At 38.7% G+C, this 22,640-nt stretch overlaps 2 protein-coding genes across 18 annotated transcripts in view; one reads left to right on the top strand and one right to left on the bottom strand.

Moving 5' to 3' along the window:
• The window catches only part of CFAP69 (cilia and flagella associated protein 69), a 99,151-nt gene that overhangs the window by 13,073 nt on the left and 63,438 nt on the right, over positions 1-22,640 (bottom strand). For 14 of the 17 annotated variants that reach the window (XR_010158580.1, XR_010158581.1, XR_010158579.1 and 11 more), the window contains 2 exons: positions 21,884-21,988; positions 20,971-21,184 (listed from right to left, as the gene is read on the bottom strand). Coding sequence is in view for 13 of the 17 variants with exons in the window: in XM_016945093.4 (XP_016800582.1) it covers positions 21,014-21,184; positions 21,884-21,988 (276 nt within the window). In the remaining 4 variants the exon portion in view is untranslated. Of the gene's footprint in view, positions 1-4,790; positions 4,855-5,186; positions 5,296-20,970; positions 21,185-21,883; positions 21,989-22,640 lie in introns of those variants that run through there. The other 3 variants (XM_054655929.2, XM_054655930.2, XM_054655931.2) reach the window with 2 other exon arrangements.
• Positions 5,461-7,899, top strand: FAM237B (family with sequence similarity 237 member B). The gene has a single exon (XM_054655950.2). The coding sequence runs from the start codon at positions 5,464-5,466 to the stop codon at positions 5,881-5,883; it is 420 nt and encodes a 139-aa protein (XP_054511925.1). The 5' UTR covers positions 5,461-5,463; the 3' UTR covers positions 5,884-7,899.

Genomic DNA, 22,640 nt, shown 5'->3' with positions numbered 1-22,640 from the left:
AGTGGTGCGATCTCGGCTCACTGCAGCCTCCATCTCCTGGTTTCCACCGATTCTCCTGCCTCAGCCTTCTGGGCAGTTGGGATTACAGGCACGCGCCACCATGCCTGGCTAATTTTTGTATTTTTAGTAGAGATGGGTTTTCACCATGTTCACCAGGCCGGTCTCGAACTTCGGTCCTCAGGTGATCCACCTGCCTCAGCCTCCCAAAGTGCTAGGATTATAGGCGTGAGCCACTGCGCCTGGCCAAGTTTTATAGATATTTTTTCTAGGAATTTATTAATTTAATTTAAAATTTCAAATATATGGTATATGTTGGTTCTTAGTATTCGTGTATCTAGTTTTAATCTTTATTTGCTATCTATAGATATATATCATTTTCTACCTTTCATTTTCTTTCTTGATTAGCCTCATCAGAGGTTGCTTTATTTTATTCAAAGAATCAACTCTTTTTGCCTTAGTTCACTAACGTGTGTTTTCGTAAAATCTCTTAACTTTTGAGAGCCTTTTTTCTGCTATTTTACCAGCTGTTAAATTTGGTTGCATTTATCACTCTATCAGATTTTCAGCCTCTCTTCTTTTGGCACAAGTGTTTAAAGCTGTTAATTTCCTTTAAAGGATCCTCTTACTGGCTTCTCACAAGTTTTGATATGCAATGTTTTTTAATCACACAGTTTGAAATATTTTATAATTTCCATTGTATTTTATTTTAAAATCGATTGTTTAAAGTTATTGCATAAATAAGTACATTTATTGTTTAAATTTCAAAACATGAAAAACTACGTTCTTGTTTTTATATTTCTTAAAACACTTTTTAGACTTTTAAACTTTCTGTGTTGTGGTCAGGCAACAAAGTTTGAGTGATACTAGTTTTTGAAATTTGTTGAGACTTGCTTTAAATTTCATGAGACTTTATTTTTTCTTTTCTTTTATTATTATTATACTTTAAGTTTTAGGGTACATGTGCACAACATGCAGGTTTGTTACATATGTATACATGTGCCATGTTGGTGTGCTGCACCCGAGACTTGCTTTATTTTCTAATGGGAGGAATGTGTTCTTTAACTGCAAGTTTCATGGTTCCTTATAACTTGACGGTTCAAATCATCTACACATTTAGTATTATTTATCATCTTAACCTAAAGGCTTGTGGAACTCTCCCACTATGATAGTGAGTTTGTGAAAATTTCCCTCTACTTCTGTCAGTTTTTGCTTTATGTATTCTGTAGCTTCGTTATTAGGTATATCTAAATTTAGAATATTTTTATCTTCTTCCTGAATTGAGTCTTTTATCATTATGTAGTGTTCCCCTTTCTCCTTCATTGTGCTTTTTTGTATTAATAAAGCTGTCAGTTTAAAATACAATTAACATGTGCATGGTATATTTGTTTCCATTCTTTTCAAGTTTCTCTGTCCTCATTTTGGGTGTGTGTATCTTTTGTAAAAGCACATAGCAGAATTTAAAATCCAACCACATCTTCCTTCCTTTAATCAAGAAGTTCAGACTATTATTATGATTGTTGACTTGAATCTTATAAATTTACTTTCTACTTGTCACTTTTGCTGTGCTTTTTTCTCTCTTCTTGCTTTCTCAATTAATTTTTTATTTGTCAATCTGTTTTTCTCCCTGGTTCAAGAGTTTTGTTCTCTATTTCCGTCATTTAGGAATTGCCCAAGAAATTTTACCATACATATTTAACGACTTTGCAAAGTCTAAATTCAATATCTATATCTCACTTTTTACTGTAGATACCAGTTTTAATAAAGCCTAAACTTACTATCTACATCTCACTTTCCTCTCTTCCTTCTCTCTTTCTCTTCTTTCTTCTTTTCCATATTCTGATTCTTTATGCTTTGCCTCCATCCGCCTTTTCCCTGGAGATTTCACTTTCTTGATTACCCAATGATGATTTAAAAATTATGTTTGTCATCATTTTGCCAGATTCTATTTGAATGTAGCAAATAGACCCTTCAGAAAAATCACTCACATAAAGAATATCTTCTCTCACTGACTTGGGGGTAGACACCAAGAGTAAAATTTCTAGATCACTTTCAGATTAAACAGATAATGCCAGTTTTCTTCCTTGGTGATCATACCAGCTAATAGTCTCATCAAAAGCATATGAAGTGTTCATTTTCTCAAAAAATTGCTGAGATTGTATTTTACCAAATTAATTTTTGTTAAGCTTCATTTGGGGAAGACAATATATCATTTCCTTGAAATGGCTTTGTTATTAAGTCTATCTAAATTTAGAATATTTCAGTATTTTTTCTCATGTTTACTGAATATTAAGGTCTACTCTTCTGTCAATTACCCTTATTTTTCTATTATTGATTTATATAAGTTCTCTATTCAGAATACCATTCCTGTGTGTGTGTTATAATAATCATACCCAAATATGTACTCCTATTTAGTACATTACTCTAATTCTAATATTAGAATATTCTTTAAAAATGCATTTTAATGACAACTATTACCTGTCTCCTTACATTTTTCTGTATTTTACAACTTTTCAATAGGTTTTGCAATACTTGTAAACAGATAAAAATGTTTTATGAAAAATAAAGTATATCTTTCAAAAAAGACGGACAGGAACTATGTGGTTACTCAACAGAGAAATTGAGCCAATTCATTTTAGAAGGAAGCCAACATTAACCCAAAGATGGAAGGGGTTGCTTCCTTTGGGGGTGGGGACATGTGCCCAAGGTTAAGTCACATTGGAAAACAGCTTTGGTGGGTGGACAAATTCCTTGGGAGGGTGGTTTGTTCACGTTTCAGCTGGGATGTTGGATTAGGTCACTCTGCATCTCTGCTAATTGTGAGAGTCCATGATTAATGGTGGACTGAAACACTTGGAAGTCTACAGCAGAAGAATATCTGGTGTGAGATGGATTCGTGTATATCCTACCTAATCCGAGTAAACAAGTCTTCCCCTTTTCTCAGTTCTGTTTTGTGCAGGAGGTGGTCCTGCAGATAGAAGGGGCATAAAAAGGCATTGCCAGGGCAGAACTAATGATTGACTACGTTAGCTCCACCAACATGATGAGAACAGGGTGGAGCTTTGAATAATGGTGGGTGCTGGGAGAAGTGAGCTTTAGCGGGGACAATGACTGGGGAACTGGGCTGTTTGGTTTGGCACTCATCTCACCCCATGATCTCACCATCCCAGCTCAAGAACCTGTGAGAAGGGTGGCCTGCCTGAGGGGAAATGGGGATAAGGCAGCTGGCTTTGATTTCCCTAGCCCCATCTGATCATCGCTGCTGGGCTATAGGCAGAGCAGGTAGACTTAAACTCATATATAGTCCAAGTGATGTGTTGGGGCTGAGATTGATGGACAACATACATATGTGAAATTCAAGGTACTTGCTCGGGTCTTCATCCATGAAGGGATAAAGGAAACATTTCCCCCAGTGTAGAAGCAAGGGTATGTTTGCGCGTGTGTATGTATTAGTGTTAATAATAAACAGTGTTTAGCTAGAGATTAGAACCGTTCAAGGAGGTTTAGGATTTTAAGAGAGTTCACAGCCTTAAGAGAATTTTTCTCTGGATAAGAGAATACGGTGTGGAGCATGGGTGGGCGGAGGGAGAAGATAACTTGGGTATGTGGACTGACTACTGCCGAGATGGATCTTCTCAGCTAAGAAAAAAGAAGGAACAAAGTAAGAAGGAGAGAGCGAAGAAGACCCTGAGCCTTTGGCATAGCAAGAAAGTCGGAGGAGGGCAGGAGAGGCGAGAGCAGCGGCCAAGGCAGGGCCGCAGGGCGCAGGGGCCCCAGAGGTCTGGAGGCTGGGAAGTTGGGCGAGGTCAGGGAGGGGCCTCGAGAGCGCGGCCACCCACGATCTGCCCCCTCACTCAGCCTCTAGAAAAGGATGGCGGTCCCAGCGGCGGGTCTGTCTCGGGAACCCCGCGTGGCCGCAGCAGAACCGGCAGCTCCACCCGCGGTGAGCCAGTGCCAGCCAGAGCCTCACAGCGCCGGAGCGCACCGCGGCCGAGACGGTTCCGCTGAGAGAGCTTGGGCGCCCGGTGAGCGCTCGTGGTGGGTGACACAGAGCTGCCTCGCCCAGTTCGCCTGCCTCGGGAAGTGGGTCCGCTGGGCAGAGGGCGCCCTGGGCAGGGGTCGTCCCCGCTGAAACCTCTGGTTCCTCCTGGGCAGGAGGCGCCCCGTCCTCCTCCCAACGAGCGTAGCGCACCCAGGACACCGCGCCGGGACGCGCTCCTCGGACGTCGACCAGAGGTCCTCGACTCCCGCGTGGCCTCCCTCTTCTGCGCCCAGGTGACCTGACCCGGGGCTGGGGGCACAGGGGGAGGCGCTAACCTGAAATTGAGGGGGAAGAAATTCCCTGGTTCTACCCTAGCCCCTCTGATACAACACGTATCATTAACTGCCAGCTTTCAGCTCAGTCTGGGGAATTTGCACAATTTTCGACGATGTGAAATGACTTGAATGTCCTGTTTAGATTTGATTCGTATGATTTCTCTCTTCAGCCCAACTTTTTTGGGGAGGTGGCAGACGGCCGTGTACGGGGGGAAAGGTGAGTCCTGTGTTCTGGATCTGTTCTCCTCTCCCTATCCCTCCCCGTTGGCTGTCAATGTTGTAAAAGGGACATTTCCAACAGCAGCCTTGAATAGCAGGTGTGTGGCAATTCAATGCCAACTTAGTCCTTAACTTCCTCTTATGTGCTTTGGGCCGATTTTACCCAACAATCAGTTGGCAAGGAGGCATGCAAAGAGGCATTAGAAAAATGTCAAGATTTTGCTGAATGTAATGGGCCCTGCACTATCTCATCCTACCTTATATCACCTTTGTTTTCGTGCCACTTCATGTATGTCTATGTTCATCTTCTCCAACCAGCTCCTAAACAGAGGGAAGCCAAGAATACACCGGATATTAGTGCGTAACAAGTATTTTTCAATACATGAAAATGGAAACAGCAGTAACTTTGAGACTTAAACGGTGCTTGTGAGATCTAGTACCATTTGGGTTAATAATATCTCAATTAACAACAACAAAATACTTCCTATGTTACATGTAGAAAGGACTGCATTTTGATCCACTTAGTTGAAATGTGTTGTGGTAGGTAGGAGTCTTGGATAGGCAGTCAGGAGTCTGAAGACTTGTGGAACCGTATCACTAATGATCTAATCAGTAAAGGGAGAAGGTTGGAGCATAAGCTCTTTAAGGTTTCTGCCAGTTTTAAAGGTCTGTGATGAAATGAACCTTTGCATTTTCATAAACGTGTTGCATTTCAAAGACTCTTGATCAGAACGTTGGAAATCAAACCGGAACTGTAATATCCTAAAGGAAGATGTGATAATCAGTAATTTAGAAAAAATGAATACCTAGTAAGCAGATTTGGCTTGATCAAAAGCAAATATATGTGTATTTACAGTTTTTTAGATCAAGTGATTGAATAACTTTTTTAAGTTAAATATATCCTCTCTCATTTTTTTTTCTGTATAGAATATGTGTTTTGCTACAAGAAGATGGTTCTATCTACAGTTGGGCTGCATGATGCTGATCAATCTGGTTAATGCTGACTTTGAGTTTCAAAAAGGAGTGCTTGCCAGCATCAGCCCAGGAATCACCAAAGACATTGATCTCCAGTGCTGGAAATCTTGCTCTTTGACATTGATAGATCTCAAGGAACTCAAGATAGAGCACAATGTGGATGCTTTTTGGAATTTCATGTTGTTCTTGCAAAAATCTCAGCGGCCTGGACATTATAATGTCTTCTTAAACATAGCTCAGGATTTCTGGGACATGTATGTAGACTGCTTGCTTTCAAGATCTCATGGAATGGGCAGAAGACAGGCGATGCCCCTCAAATATAATTTTCCACAGAAAATAACAGGAGGTAATTTAAATGTGTATTTAAGAGAATAGCAGTTTACTTTTCTTTAAAAGTCACTATTTAATTCTTCTGATTTTTTTCAAGTTATCCAACAAGGTAGCAAATTTACCATATTTAGTTTTTTTCCCTAAAATGATAGGTTTTGATTCTCATTTTTACTCATTTTATATTATTTACAAACCACACAAGCTCTGACTTACAATTTTAAATGATCTTGGAATATAATACACTTCGGTAGATAATTAAAATTATCCTTGTTTGCCCATGAATAGTTCATAAGAAAGCCATTTAACCCTGTAATTATTCATATTACATTTGTTGAAGAAATTTTAAACATCAGACATGTATTTAGGCTTTTGAAATTAATTTTTTCAAAAGGGTTGTATAAAAGCAGGAAATTTAAGAGTCATATTGGAATGAATATTAACAATTTCTTCTTTTAAATCTTACAGGACTAGATTTTACAAAATGAGAGTATTACATTTAAGAGAAAACATGTAAAATACCTCAAGCAAGATGACAGCGACCTGAAAACTTGTATTTATGAGGTCAAATATTTCTTGTCATAGTTATACAAATTATTTAATACTGATAAACGTTTTTTGTTGTAATTGCCTTATTGCTATTGAATTATTCCAATATTTTCAGATAACTTCTCAATTTTTTACTTAGAAGGTGTCTTTTTAAAGTGTCTTTGTTTTAAAGAAAACATCAGTTAAAAGGCAAATGTGATATATTTTTTAGATACAATAGTCAATGGAATAAAATTGTAACCAATTTTATAAGGTATCTTATATATTAATATTGACTACTAAACTGTGCCAAAACTAATGGCAGTATTATCCTAAAAAGTAATATTTAATGTAGTATATTTTGTGGTTTCTGAAATGTACATTTCATTACCAAGCCATCTTCTATATTAAAGTATTTTTCTATGCATTAAAGACTAAAACCTTTTTATGTTCTCATTTTTATTGTCTTTGTTTTGAAAAAGGAACAATAAACAAAGACAGTAAGAAACTTCATTTCAGTAAAGTACAATTTGATAGAATTTTTGTGTTAGCTGAGTTATTTTTTATATTGCCTATTTATATCTCACATCTTATTTCAAAAAGGATGTGAAGCTTTAAAGAAATATACCGAAGAAAAGGAAAACATGAAGTAGTGGAGGAAATTGGAACATTGGGACATGAAGACAGGGAAGTAATACAATGGAGTTACGGTTTAGATTAATACTTTTTGAATGCATGTCGTAAAAGCCTATACCTTTGATAAAGGGTGCCTATAAATTTGGTCTGTTTCCCACTTCTCCTAGTGAAGAGGGACACATGAACAGTTTCAAGATTCACATGCTTATAAGAAAAACCAAACCATATGTTCAACAGAGGTCCAGCCTATTCCAGGACAAAGAATCAATGAAAATCTCACCCATAGGTTTTCACAGTGGCTACCATGGTTTACAACACTGGTTTCAAGTATCCTTACAATGACAGATTCTCTCCTTTACAGTCTGATTCCAGTACACTCAAACTCAAATATAAAAAGTTTTAAAATCGGCTAAAATAATACTGAACAAGTAACGAACTGCCTGATGGTTTGACTTGATCCAAGAATAAGCTGAATTAAAGGAGGGACGTTCTTTGCATTATTGACCACTTTCAAATTCTGATGATGTATAGACCGTTTATTAGGGGTTTTATATATAAACACTCTTAAAATTATATTTTGCATGTAATTTCAGGGGGCTGCATAAACCCCAGGTTAGGAATTTTCAATATTAAAGGACCTCATAGCGTTCGGTAATATTATTTCATATAACCAATTTTGCATGAGTAGCAGATAATATAAGATTGTAGGGCTAATAATTTCCTAGATTGAAAACTTCTTATCTTGCCAATTAACGGTGGATCCCTAAGCTCAGAAAATCAACTGGTTGGAGGGTAGGGCTAATTAATGTTCTCATAAAAATGACCAGACAGCGTGTAAACATGAGTGATTTTATGTCCATTAAGCTTTTGATTTGTGGAATTTATATGACAAATAATTAGTCTGATACGAGTTTTTAAATTTCAACATATTTTCATATTGACACTTTATTACTGTTTAGCTCTAATCGAAAAGTGATGATTCATTTGAGAGGAGTCACATTTATGTGACAGGAGTAAAAAGTTGAGTTAATCTTGCCAAGAACTTTCCTGTCCTTTCTCATCTCCATATTGAACATCTGTGCTCTTTATCATTAAACTGCTTTTGGTCTAAAAAAAAAAAAATGACCCGACAGCTATCCACCTAGAATTCATTTCCTGCAGAGGAGCCAAAGTGGTACCTAGAGGCAGTATTACAGTTTTCCTCAAAAAAAAAAAACAGTTCTCTTTTACAGTCTGTGGGCAAATGATTGAAGCTCAAAAGTTCAATGCTGTAAAGTGAGACCATGTAATTTTAGTCTAAAAAATTGTTCAACCAGTTGTCCTCAATCACTCATAGTTGTCATGACAATTTTATTGCAGCGATGATAAACATTTTAGCTTAAATCAATAAAATTAGTCTTCCAGTTAATGGCAAAATGGTTTTCTAGTTCTTTTAATTGAATTTACATACTACATTGGGTTAAAAATAAGAACATTTGCTAAACTGGGCAATCTGGTTTTAAAACAACTCATCTTAAGCTTTTTGATGGTGATTACATACCGTGAACTCCTCCCCGTTTTTGGCACAAATAGTGTCATCTGCATATAAAAAAACTTTTTCTTTCTGTTCATCATTCATTCATTCAACAAATATTCATTAAGCTTTAGGGTATATTAGTGAACAATCCAGACGTAATCTTTGACTCACAGAGTTGACACTGAAGTGGGACAATGCAGGGATAGACTGAAAGATCTAATTCAAAAGCAATTTTATGATATCAAAATAGAAGATAAAAAAGAAGGTGGTCAAAATGAAGCTGAATGGGGACAATATGTATTTCTCTTTTGTCCTATTCAAAATCATTTGACAGTCTAGAGATCATTTTAAAAAACAAACCACCAATTCTTGCAGTGGTACCATGGTAAAGATTCAGTTTCACAGCTTTGGGTTTATGCTGAGCTCATTTGGCTTAGCTCATAACCGATTATTTTTCAGAGAGCTTAAGGCTGAGGAGAAAAAAGGTGGCAAAGGATCTAATATTGACCCCACAAATATTTCTTCATAAGATGATACAAGGGATAATAATTATCTATGTCTAAAGTTCCTCTGCTGTTTCTATCGAATCTTTATTTTTTCTTTTTTTGAGACGGAGTTTCGCTCTTGTTGCTCAGGCTGGAGTGCAATGGCGTGATCTTGGCTCACTGCAGCCTCCGCCTCCCGGGTTCAAGTGACTCTCCTGCCTCAGCCTCCCAAGTAGGTGGGATTATAGGCACCTGCCACCATGCCCAGCTAATTTTTTGTAGTTTTAGTAGAGACAGGGTTTCACCAGGTTCACCAGTCTGGTCTCAAACTCCTGACCTCAGATGATCCACCTGCCTCTGCCTCCCAAAGTGCTGGGATTACAGGCATAAGCCACCAAGCCTGGCCAGAATCTTTTTTAAACTTTAAATAAACTTTTAATTTTGTTTATTTTTTAAACTTTTGTTTTAGGTTCAGGGGTACACATGCAGGTTTGTTCTATAGGTAAACTCATTTCATGGGGGTTTGTTGTACAGATTATTTTGTCACCCCGGTACTAAGCCTAGTACTCAATAGTTATTTTTCCTGATCCTCTCCCTCTTCCCACTCTCCACCATCAAGTAGGCCTCAGTGCCTGTTGTTCCGCATTTTGTGTCCATGAGTTCTCATCATCTAGCTCCCACTTAAGTGAGAACATGCGGTATTCGGTTTTCTGTTCCTGTGTTGGTTTGCTAGGGATAATGGCCTCCACCTCCATCCATGTTCTTGCAAAAGACATGATCTCATTCTTTTTATGGCTGCATAGCATTCCATGGTGTATATGGACCACATTTTCTTTATCCAGTCTGTCATGATGGGCATTTAGGTTGATTCCATGTCTTTGCTATTGTAAATAGTGCTGCAGTGAACATTCATGTGCGTGTGTCTTTACGGTAGAATGATTTATATTCCCCTGAGCATATACTCAGTCATGGGATTGCTGGGTCGAATAGTAGTTCTGTTTTTAGCTCTTTGAGGAATTGCCACACTGCTTTCCACAATGGTTGAACTAATTTACACTCCCAGCAACAGTGTATAAGCATTCTCTTTTCTCTGCAACCTCGCCAGCATCTGTTGTTTTTTGACTTTTTAATAACAGTCATTCTGACTGGTGTGAGATGGTATCTCATTGTGGTTTGATAGCATTTCTCTAATGATCAGTGATATTGAGCTTTTTTTTCATACGCTTGTTGGCTGCATGTATGACTTCTTTTGAAAAGTGTCTGTTCATGTCCTTTGCCCACTTTTTAATGTTTTTCTTCTTGTAAATTTGATAAACTTTTCATTTTAAAATAGTTTCAAAGGGGAGCGATAGCATTGGGAGATATGCCTAATGCTAGATGACGAGTTAATGGGTGCAGCGCACCAGCATGGCACATGTATATATATGTAACTAACCTGCACGTTGTGCACATGTACCCTAAAACTTAAAGTATAATAATAATAAAAAAAATACCAAACTGTAAAAAAAAAAACAAAAAAGTTTTAAATTTGCAGAGAAGTTGCAAGGATGGTACAGAGTTCCTATATACCTCTCATCATTTTTTTCTTCTTTTTCTTTTTTTTTGGCAGGGTCTTGCTCTGTCAGTGGTGCAATCATGGCTCACTGCAACTTCAACCTCCTGGGCTCAATTGATCCTCCTACCTCAGCCTCCCAAATAGCTGGAACTATGGGTGTGGTCTACACCACCACTCCCAGATAATTTTTGTATTTTTTTGTAGAGTCAGGATTGCACTCCATTGCCCAAGCTGGTCTCCAACTCCTGGACCCAAGTGATCTGCCTGAGTCAGCCTCCCAAGTGCTGGGATTACAGGCCTGAACCACTGTGCCTGGCCCCATGTTTATTCTTATTGTTAATATCTTAACATTATATATGTCACAACTAATACACTGAAACCAATACAATATTAACTAAACTTCCTATTTTATTCAGATTTCAGTAGTTTTTCCCTAAGCTCCTTTTTTGTTATTGTTGTTCCAGGATCCCACGTTACACTGAGTTGTCATGTCTTCTGAGGTTCCTGTGGGTTGTGACGATGTCTCAGACCATGTTTTTGATGACCTTGACAATTTTGAATACTGGTCAGGTATATTGCAAAATGCCCCTCAATTTGGGTTTGCCTGATGTCTTTGTTTGACTGGGATTATAGGTTTTTGGGATGAAGACCACAGAGGTAAAGTATCATACTCAACACGTCATATCAAAGGCACATGTCATTGACATGACTTGCCATTGGTGGTGTTTAACCTTGGCTAAGGTAGTGTTTGCCAGTTTTCTTCATTGTAAAGTTTCTTACCACTTTCTTTCTATATTACATCCTCTGGAAAGAAGTCACTAAGCATAACCCATACTTGAGAATGGGTAGTTATCTTCTACCTTCTTGAGGAGGGAATATCTACATAAATCATTTAGAATTCTTTGTATGGAGGCTTCCCCCACTTTCTCTCTCCCTTCCTTCCTTTTTTCCTTCCTTTCATCATTTATTTATATCAGTATGGATTTATGAACATTTGTTTATATTTTGGTTTATAATTCAACACTACATTATTGATTTGTTCAAATCATTCCAGCTTTGGCCACTGGGAGCTCAGTAAGATGCTCCAGACTCATATATTTCTGCGCCAGCCTTAGAATTAGCCATTTCTCCAAGAAGCCCTGGCTCATTTTATTGGAGAATGATATTGGAAACCAAAGTTGGGGTATTGGGCCTATGTATAGAATTTTGACCTGATAGTACCAGGACAGTTCCTGGATGTCAGGGTCTGCTATTCTTTCTCAGAAAGCATCCCTGACATTTTCCTTGAAAGGCAACTAAATATAAGCAATAAAAAATGGTTGCTAATGAAACTAATGTAAGTTAAGGTTGTGTTGGCAGAATGTGTGTAAAAATGAGAGGAACTACATTGATCCTGCTCACCTGAAAAATCTTTGATCCGTTTGGTCACAGTTTAGAGGAATATTAACAAATTGTAGCACTTCAGAAGGAGCTGACCAGATTCATACATTCTAGAAACTACATTATCAGAAGAATGATGAAAGAAACTGGATATCTGACCTCAAAAGATTTAAGGTGGATAACATAGTTGTATATAAAATACTTTATGTTCCATAAGGCAGACTGATGATGCCAGATGGATGAAAGTTATTCACCTAATTATTCACTGATTTTTCACTCAATGTAAGTCAGCACTGTCTGACAATTAGTTTAACCATGCTAGAATGAGCTCCCCCATGTGGTAAAAGTCTCATTACTGAGATTGTTGAAGCTACTTTTATCTGTGCTTACTGAATTCCACACTTTTATTCTTTTGACTTTCTTTTCATTCAGTTGGTTAGTAAAAGTTTCAGTTTGAAAGCTTCAAATTTTGTCTCACCTGACTAATGTAAGAAAATATACCATCCTTCTCTCAGCCGGCAGGATCGGGTAGGCATCATGTCCCCTAGGGCTCAGGGGTGGTGTGACAATATAGGATGTGATGAGAGACAGAGACTTAGAGTTAGTGATATTGTGAGAAACAGTCACTCACTCACTGTGTGGTGGCTGGAATTATAATATGCAAACTTGGGTGAATCTGTCTACCAAGTGCAAGTGTCTGTATTAAGGAACATTACTGCTCTCCATCAACTTACACTTATTTGTCTATTAAATAGCTGCTACATAATAATCTGCCCTGTTTTACCTTTCTTCTTGCTGATGGGCAAAATACATGGAAGAAGAAAGGTTCACAGACATCAGAAGTTGTCTAGATTACAGTCCTAATCAATCTGAGACATTTAGTTGTACTACATACAAAAATGATACTCAAGCAAGTAATACTATTTCCACACCTTGGTTATATTCATGTAGTAGTATTTGTGCCTCACCATTTTGGAGAAAATCTATCATGTTATGAAGTAAATACATTTAAACTAACATGTTGTCTGTGTTGAGCATTACTTGTGTAGTATTTTGTTGGCTGAATCTTCCCTTTGAGCTCAGTACTTTGCTGCATTTGCAGAGCTCAAGGGAAAGACTGCCAGTAGCTGAGGCCACCATCACATTATCTAATAATTTATTTCCTGAGATACTGAGTACAATAATTAATGAGATATGGTCTCTACCTTGTCCTTAGAGAGCTTATAGTCTACAAAATGGAGCAAAGATTCATTGTTAGCCATGGACACTTCACATCAATTCAAGTGTACCTAAGATGTATCTGGTATTTTTTGTATGGGCATCTCGTTGTATGCTCCTACCCATGCTTAGGGTTTCCTGTGAAGGAAAGAAACAAATTATGCCTTCTAATATCTTCTTGAAGGTGGTAGACTAGAGAAAGGGATTCCGGAGAGAACAAAGCTCACTGATAAGCTGATGCATGTTATCTACTCCTATGGGGCACAAGAGGATGGGCATCTGGGCCAGGGTGAGAAGCCGCCAATCAAAGGTGAACTGGCAACTCATTCTAATTAGAACAATGACAAGAGCTGCAACCTCTACCCCTCAATGAAGATGTTACTGTCTTCACAGACAGGATAATGGAAAATCCCTAGAGGAATGTGAGTTGGGGGAAGAGGAGGAGGAGGAGGAAAGAAGAAGGAGGAAAATGTGGGTCCATTGAGGTGATAGAGCCTGCTCTTATCTAATAATGAAAGAACCTATCTATGTTTTCCCAAACATGTATTCAATGGCATCATGTTGGTAGCTTGAGATTGGTAATAGTGGCAGTATTTATACTGTGTGAATTGGTGAGAACATGATGTAAATCAGGGCATTTCCCTCCTGGAGAGCTAGCTGTTATCCATTTACCAGTACACTGCTGAGTGTGCCCCATGGGCCCAGAATCTAGACTCAAATTCCAGTTTATTTTCCTAAGAAACAGGTCCTTGTCTCTCTGATTCCTGGACATGAACTCATGTCCTTTGTGGCTTCCAGACTGGAGGAGGGGTGTGAAGGGAATGAAGGCAGGAGAGGGAGACTTCATAAGGGCATCCAGGGACACAGATTTGCTCTATGTCCAGCATAAAGGCATTTATCTCCTATTCTTTGACAAGATACCTCTACTACCAAATGAGGGAAAACACTTCCCCCATTACACCTTTCCCTTCCCCATTAAAGAAGAGAAGTAGCGAGGAGCCAAGATGGCCGAATAGGAACAGCTCCGGTATACGGCTCCCAGCGTGAGTGACGCAGAAGACGGGTGATTTCTGCATTTCCATCTGAGGTACTGGGTTCATCTCACTAGGGAGTGCCAGACAGTGGGCGCAGGTCAGTGGGTGCGTGCACCGTGCGCGAGCTGAAGCAGGGCAAGGCATTGCCTCACTTGGGAAGCGCAAGGGGTCAGGGAGTTCCCTTTCCGAGTCAAAGAAAGGGGTGACGGACGCACCTGGAAAATCGGGTCACTCCCACCCGAATATTGCGCTTTTCAGACCGGCTTAAAAAACGGCACACCACGAGATTATATCCCGTACCTGGCTCGGAGGGTCCTACGCCCATGGAGTCTCGCTGATTGTGAGCACAGCAGTCTGAGATCAAACTGCAAGGCGGCAGTGAGGCTGGGGGAGGGGCGCCCGCCATTGCCCAGGCTTGCTTAGGTAAACAAAGCAGCCGGAAAGCTCCAACTGGGTGGAGCCCACCACAGCTCAAGGAGGCCTGCCTGCCTCTGTAGGCTCCACCTCTGGGGGCAGGGCACAGACAAACAAAAAGACAGCAGTAACCTCTGCAGACTTAAATGTCCCTGTCTGACAGCTTTGAAGAGAGCACGGGTTCTCCCAGCACGCAGCTGGAGATCTGAGAACGGGCAGACTGCCTCCTCAAGTGGGTCCCTGACCCCTGACCCCCGAGCAGCCTAACTGGGAGGCACCCCCCAGCAGGGGCACACTGACACCTCACAAGGCAGGGTATTCCAACAGACCTGCAGCTGAGGGTCCTGTCTGTTAGAAGGAAAACTAACAAACAGGACATCCACACCAAAAACCCATCTGTACATCACCATCATCAAAGACCAAAAGTAGATAAAACCACAAAGATGGGGAAAAAACAGAACAGAAAAACTGGAAACTCTAAAACGCAGAGCGCCTCTCCTCCTCCAAAGGAACGCAGTTCCTCACCAGCAACGGAACAAAGCTGGATGGAGAATGACTTTGACGAGCTGAGAGAAGAAGGCTTCAGACAATCAAATTACTCTGAGCTATGGGAGGACATTCAAACCAAAGGCAAAGAAGTTGAAAACTTTGAAAAAAATTTAGAAGAATGTATAACGAGAATAACCAATACAGAGAAGTGCTTAAAGGAGCTGATGGAGCTGAAAACCAAGGCTCGAGAACTACGTGAAGAATGCAGAAGCCTCAGGAGCCGATGCGATCAACTGGAAGAAAGGGTATCAGCAATGGAAGATGAAATGAATGAAATGAAGTGAGAAGGGAAGTTTAGAGAAAAAAGAATAAAAAGAAATGAGCAAAGCCTCCAAGAAATATGGGACTATGTGAAAGACCAAATCTACGTCTGATTGGTGTACCTGAAAGTGATGGGGAGAATGGAACCAAGTTGGAAAACACTCTGCAGGATATTATCCAGGAGAACTTCCCCAATCTAGCAAGGCAGGCCAACGTTCAGACTCAGGAAATACAGAGAATGCCACAAAGATACTCCTTGAGAAGAGCAACTCCAAGACACATAATTGTCAGATTCACCAAAGTTGAAATGAAGGAAAAAATGTTAAGGGCAGCCAGAGAGAAAGGTCGGGTTACCCTCAAAGGGAAGCCCTTCAGACTAACAGTGGATCTCTTGGCAGAAACCCTACAAGCCAGAAGAGAGTGGGGGCCAATATTCAACATTCTTAAAGAAAAGAATTTTCAATCCAGAATTTCATATCCAGCCAAACTAAGCTTCATAAGTGAAGGAGAAATAAAATACTTCACAGGCAAGCAAATGCTGAGAGATTTTGTCAGCACCAGGCCTGCCCTAAAAGAGCTCCTGAAGGAAGCGCTAAACATGGAAAGGAACAATTGGTACCAGCCGCTGCAAAATCATGCCAAAATGTAAAGACCATCGAGACTAGGAAGAAACTGCATCAACTAACGAGCAAAATCACCAGCTAACATCATAATGACAGGATCAAATTTACACATAACAATATTAACTTTAAATGTAAATGGACTAAATGCTCCAATTAAAAGACACAGACTGGCAAATTGGATACAGAGTCAAGACCCATCAGTGTGCTGTATTCAGGAAAACCATCTCACGTGCAGAGACACACATAGGCTCAAAATAAAAGGATGGAGGAAGATCTACCAAGCAAATGGAAAACAAAAAAAGGCAGAGGTTGCAATCCTAGTCTTTGATAAAACAGACTTTAAACCAACAAAGATCAAAAGAGACAAGGCCATTACATAATGGTAAAGGGATCAATTCAACAAGAAGAGCTAACTATCCTAAATATATATGCACCCAATACAGGAGCACCCAGATTCATAAAGCAAGTCCTGAGTGACCTACAAAGAGACTTAGACTCCAACACATTAATAATGGGAGACTTTAACACCCCACTGTCAACATTAGACAGATCAACGAGACAGAAAGTCAACAAGGATACCCAGGAATTGAACTCAGCTCTGCACCAAGCAGACCTAATAGACATCTACAGAACTCTCCACCCCAAATCAACAGAATATACATTTTTTTCAGCACCACATCACACCTATTCCAAAATTGACCACATACTTGGAAGTAAAGCTCTCCTCAGCAAATGTAAAAGAACAGAGATTATAACAAACTATCTCTCAGACCACAGTGCAATCAAACTAGAACTCAGGATTAAGAATCTCACTCAAAACCGCTCAACTACATGGAAACTGAACAACCTGCTCCTGAATGACTACTGGATACATAACGAAATGAAGGCAGAAATAAAGACATTCTTTGAAACCAATGAGAACAAAGACACAACATACCAGAATCTCTGGGACGCATTCAAAGCAGTGTGCAGAGGGAAATTTATAGCACTAAATGCCCACAAGAGAAAGCAGGAAAGATCCATAATTGACACCCTAACATCACAATTAAAAGAACTAGAAAAGCAAGAGCAAACACATTCAAAAGCTAGCAGAAGGCAAGAAATAACTAAAATCAGAGCAGAACTGAAGGAAATAGAGACACAAAAAACCCTTCAAAAAATTAATCCAGGAGCTGGTTTTTTGAAAGGATCAACAAAACTGATAGACTGCTAGCAAGACTAATAAAGAAAAAAAGAGAGAAGAATCAAATAGATGCAACAAAAAATCATAAAGGGGATATCACCACCCATCCCACAGAAATACAAACTACCATCAGAGAATACTACAAACACCTCTACGCAAATAAACTAGAAAATCTAGAAGAAATGGATAAATTCCTCGACACATACACTCTCCCAAGACTAAACCAGGAAGAAGTTGAATCTCTGAATAGACCAATAACAGGAGCTGAAATTGTGGCAATAATCAATAGTTTACCAACCAAAAAGAGTCCAGGACCAGATGGATTCACAGCCGAATTCTACCAGAGGTACAAGGAGGAACTGGTACCATTCCTTCTGAAACTATTCCAATCAATAGAAAAAGAGGGAATCCTCCCTAACTCATTTTATGAGGCCAGCATCATTCTGATACCAAAGCCGGGCAGAGACACAACCAAAAAAGAGAATTTTAGACCAATATCCTTGATGAACATTGATGCAAAAATCCTCAGTAAAATACTGGCAAAACGAATCCAGCAGCACATCAAAAAGCTTATCCACCATGATCAAGAGGGCTTCATCCCTGGGATGCAAGGCTGGTTCAATATATGCAAATCGATAAATGTAATCCAGTATATAAACAGAGCCAAAGACAAAAACCACATGATTATCTCAATAGATGCAGAAAAAGCCTTTGACAAAATTCAACAACCCTTCATGCTAAAAACTCTCAATAAATTAGGTATTGATGGGACGTATTTCAAAATAATAAGAGCTATCTATGACAAACTCACAGCCAATATCATACTGAATGGGCAAAAACTGGAAGCATTCCCTTTGAAAACTGGCACAAGACAGGGATGCCTTCTCTCACCACTCCTATTCAACATAGTGTTGGAAGTTCTGGCCAGGGCAATCAGGCAGGAGAAGGAAATAAAGGGTATTCAATTAGGAAAAGAGGAAGTCAAATTGTCCCTGTTTGCAGACGACATGATTGTTTATCTAGAAAACCCCATTGTCTCAGCCCAAAATCTCCTTAAGCTGATAAGCAACTTCAGCAAAGTCTCAGCATACAAAATCAATGTACAAAAATCACAAGCATTCTTATACTTCAGTAACAGACAAACAGAGATCCAAATCATGAGTGAACTCCCATTCACAATTGCTTCAAAGAGAATAAAATACCTAGGAATCCAACTTACAAGGGATGTGAAGGACCTCTGCAAGGAGAACTACAAACCACTGCTCAAGGAAATAAAAGAGGATACAAACAAATGGAAGAACATTCCATGCTCATGGGTAGGAAGAATCAATATCGTGAAAATGGCCATACTGCCCAAGGTAATTTATAGATTCAATGCCATCCCCATCAAGCTACCAATGACTTTCTTCACAGAATTGGAAAAAACTACTTTAAAGTTCATATGGAACCAAAAAAGAGCCAGCATCGCCAAGGCAGTCCTAAGCCAAAAGAACAAAGCTGGAGACATCACACTACCTGACTTCAAACTATACTACAAGGCTACAGTAACCAAAACAGCATGGTACTGGTACCAAAACAGAGATATAGATCAATGGAAGAGAACAGAGCCCTCTGAAATAATGCCGCATATCTACAACTATCTGATCTTTTACAAACCTGAGGAAAACAAGCAATGGGGAAAGGATTCCCTATTTAATAAATGGTGCTGGGAAAACTGGCTAGCCATACGTAGAAAGCTGAAACTGGATCCCTTCCTTACACCTTATACAAAAATCAATTCAAGATGGATTAAAGACTTAAACGTTAGACCTAAAACCATAAAAATCCTAGAAGAAAACCTAGGCATTACCATTCAGGACATAGGTATGGGCAAGAACTTCATGTCTAAAACACCAAAAGCAATGGCAACGAAAGCCAAAATTGACAAATGGGATCTAATTAAACTAAAGAGCTTCTGCACAGCAAAAGAAACTATCATCAGAGTGAACAGGCAACCTACAAAATGGGAGAAAATTTTCGCAACCTACTCATCTGACAAAGGGCTAATATCCAGAATCTACAATGAACTCAAACAAATTTACAAGAAGAAAACAAATAACCCCATCAAAAAGTGGGCGAAGGACATGAACAGACACTTCTCAAAAGAAGACATTTATGCAGCCAAAAAACACATGAAAAAATGCTCATCATCACTGGCCATCAGAGAAATGCAAATCAAAACCACAATGAGATACCATCACACCAGTTAGAATGGCAATCATTAAAAAGTCAGGAAACAACAGGCGCTGGAGAGGATGTGGAGAAATAGGAACACTTTTACACTGTTGGTGGGACTGTAAACTAGTTCAACCATTGTGGAAGTCAGTGTGGAGATTCCTCAGGGATCTAGAACTAGAAATACCATTTGACCCAGCCATCCCATTACTGGGTATATACCCAAAGGACTATAAATCATGCTGCTATAAAGACACATGCACATGTATGTTTATTGCGGCATTATTCACAATAGCAAAGACTTGGAACCAACCCAAATGTCCAACAATGATAGACTGGATTAAGAAAATGTGGCACATATACAACATGGAATGCTATGCAGCCATAAAAAATGATGAGTTCATGTCCTTTGTAGGGACATGGATGAAATTGGAAATCATCATTCTCAGTAAACTATCACAAGAACAAAAAACCAAACACTGCATATTCTCACTCATAGGTGGGAATTGAACAATGAGATCACATGGACACAGGAAGGGAAATATCACACTCTGGGGACTGTTGTGGGGTGGGGGGAGGGGGGAGGGATAGCATTGGGAGATATACCTAATGCTAGATGAGGAGTTAGTGGGTGCAACGCACCAGCATGGCACATGTATACATATGTAACTAACCTGCACAATGTGCACATGTAAAAAAAAAATATAAAAGTAAAAAAAATTTGCTCAAGAAAAAAAAAAAAGAAGAGAAGTAGCATTAGAGTTTGCTTTGTATATTTATATATTAAGAGTAAAACCAGCTTTATTTTTTTTTTCTTTTTTACCATTTGGCTCATGACTAACATTTGCTTTTATAGCAGAGAAAACATAATTTTATTTTGACCAACATACTTGTTGCAGAGTTATTGTTTATCTTGCTGCCCAATATTCATATATACTCGCTTCTGATAATAGTACCCTGATTCCCCACTCTATCCATATGTTTTGGATGGAGTTGCCCTGCTTCTGGCTCCAGGAATAGGCAGTACTCAGCCATGGCCAAAGTCATGGTGAATGGCTCAGGACTACCATAGGCATGTGGGCAATCAGGGGTCCTGAGATGCATAGGCAGCTGCAGAAACCACAGAGACACAGGCATGAACCTAAGAGAATGTAAGCCAGGAGCTGCTAGGGAAGGAGAAGATCCTACTCATATAGTTTTAGTCCTTAGATTCAGCAATGCATGTAGTCTAAATTTCTCCTAGATTTGATAGGTAGAGAGCCTGTAAGAAATTTTTTTTCTGACTTAAACTAGTTAGAATAGTTCACATGCAACCAACAGAGTCCTAACTGATGTACTATGTTTTACAATTTCACTTAGTAAAATTGGTAGCCTTTCCAAAGAAACTGATGACAACTCTTCTGAGATTACATGTTGATGTTTTCCATAAAAATAAATTATATGTCCTTTTATTTTTATAGTATTTTACTAAAATATTTATACTAAAATACTTATTCTAAAATATTGGCTTTACATATGTATAAAGATATACTCAGCTAAAAAATTACAAGCTGACTTTATTTCAAAAAGTCTCTATAGTATATTACGTAGGAATACTCTTTTTTGGTGCATCCACAATTTTAACTGCTTTCACCCTCTGCAAGGCTCCTCCTCGAATGGGCAGTTTTTTAAGAGCAATATCCGTATCAACCAGAGGTCCTCCTACTAATCGGGCAGGAGTGCTTTCCACTGTTACTACCCCACCAGAGGGCACCTAAAAAGGCAAAAGGTAAATATCTAAAAGTCCATTTACACAATTTTCAACAAGAGAAAAACTCATTCATCCTTCAGCTTACTTTTGAAAAGACACAAATGTAATGAATAACTAGGAGGCAGTTATGGTATAATAGAAAGATAAGGGCATCGGAGCCAGGAAAAGTAGGTTTGAATTCTATTTCTATTGCTTATCAGCTTTGTAACTGGGGGCAAATTAAGTCTAGCAGAGGATACCAGGAACCCTTGGGATCTACTTGCCAGGAAAAGGGGAAGCACTGCGTCTTTTCTGTTAAAGAGATATAAGGACAATTATAAGCTGACTAGTGTTTATAGCAGTTTCTTAGAAATCCTGGAGGGCTGGGCCTACTCTAAACCAGAACCGGGCAAAAGTGGATATACCTTGGAGATAAATATGCCTTAATGATGTGAAATTTGAACAGCAAAAAGAAAAAATGTGAGATGAAAATCCCATAGACATAATATTTTGGGGGCCTAAGTTTTTTTTTATTAATTTTTTTAACTTCTAATTTTTAAATTAAAAAAATTTTTTGAACAGTTTTATTGAGATATAATTCAATACCACATAATCCATCCATTTAATGGGTAAAATTCAATGGTTTTCAGTATATTTGCACAGTTGTTCAAACACTCTAAATTTAATGTCTATTAAGAAAATGTTATGGAGAAAGAATCTTACCGTTGTGTTAAGGCCTTTAATATCTGTTTGGTGAAATATTGCATTTTGTGGTCGTTTATGGTATCTGGAGGCTTCTATAGCTTTTTCTTGAAGCCTTTTTGCTTTCTGAGGATTTTTAAATTAGAAAGAAAATATTAATTGCTATTAAATCAGTAATGATGGTACTTACAATAAAAAACATATTTAATCGTGTCTGGCTTATGCTTTGGTTGTTTATTAGATAGCGCTGAAATCTGCATTTACTCATTTAGACTAAAAAGACAGTTATTAGTAAGTTAGATACTTTGCACATTGAAGAAGACTCCAGTCACCTAAAAGTCTTCCAGAGATTTCTGGAACTAGTCCAAGAAATCCATATATGACCAAGGAGTCAAGCAGATCCTGAAGAAATCAGGTTCAATTTTTAGCACATAATTTAATAAGCTATTAAATTTATATCAGGTGATGCATATTGCAAAATATATTGCATAAATTACCAACTGATTAAGTACACTTAAATGTTTTAAGCATTCAGAACAATATAAATTATGTAATTCATTGCAGTTATATTTAAGCTATTTGAAGTTATTTTCAAGGTATTTGCTACACTAAACAAGTGAAATGTGAAGTAATAAACGACCTGCAGGAAAGGAGCTGATTTTCATTAACTAGTGCTAAAAATACAGGCAGTTAGGAAGACATTTTATAAGTAGAATTGGGAAGAACTTTCAGTGAACAGGGAGATAACTTGGTACCTTGAGTGAGCTTGTTCTTAACT

Source organism: Pan troglodytes, chromosome 6, assembly GCF_028858775.2.
Source record: "Pan troglodytes isolate AG18354 chromosome 6, NHGRI_mPanTro3-v2.0_pri, whole genome shotgun sequence".
Classification (NCBI taxonomy): Eukaryota; Metazoa; Chordata; class Mammalia; order Primates; family Hominidae; genus Pan; species Pan troglodytes.
Note: the sequence above shows the minus strand (reverse complement) of the source record. Positions and strands in the feature narration are given on the sequence as shown.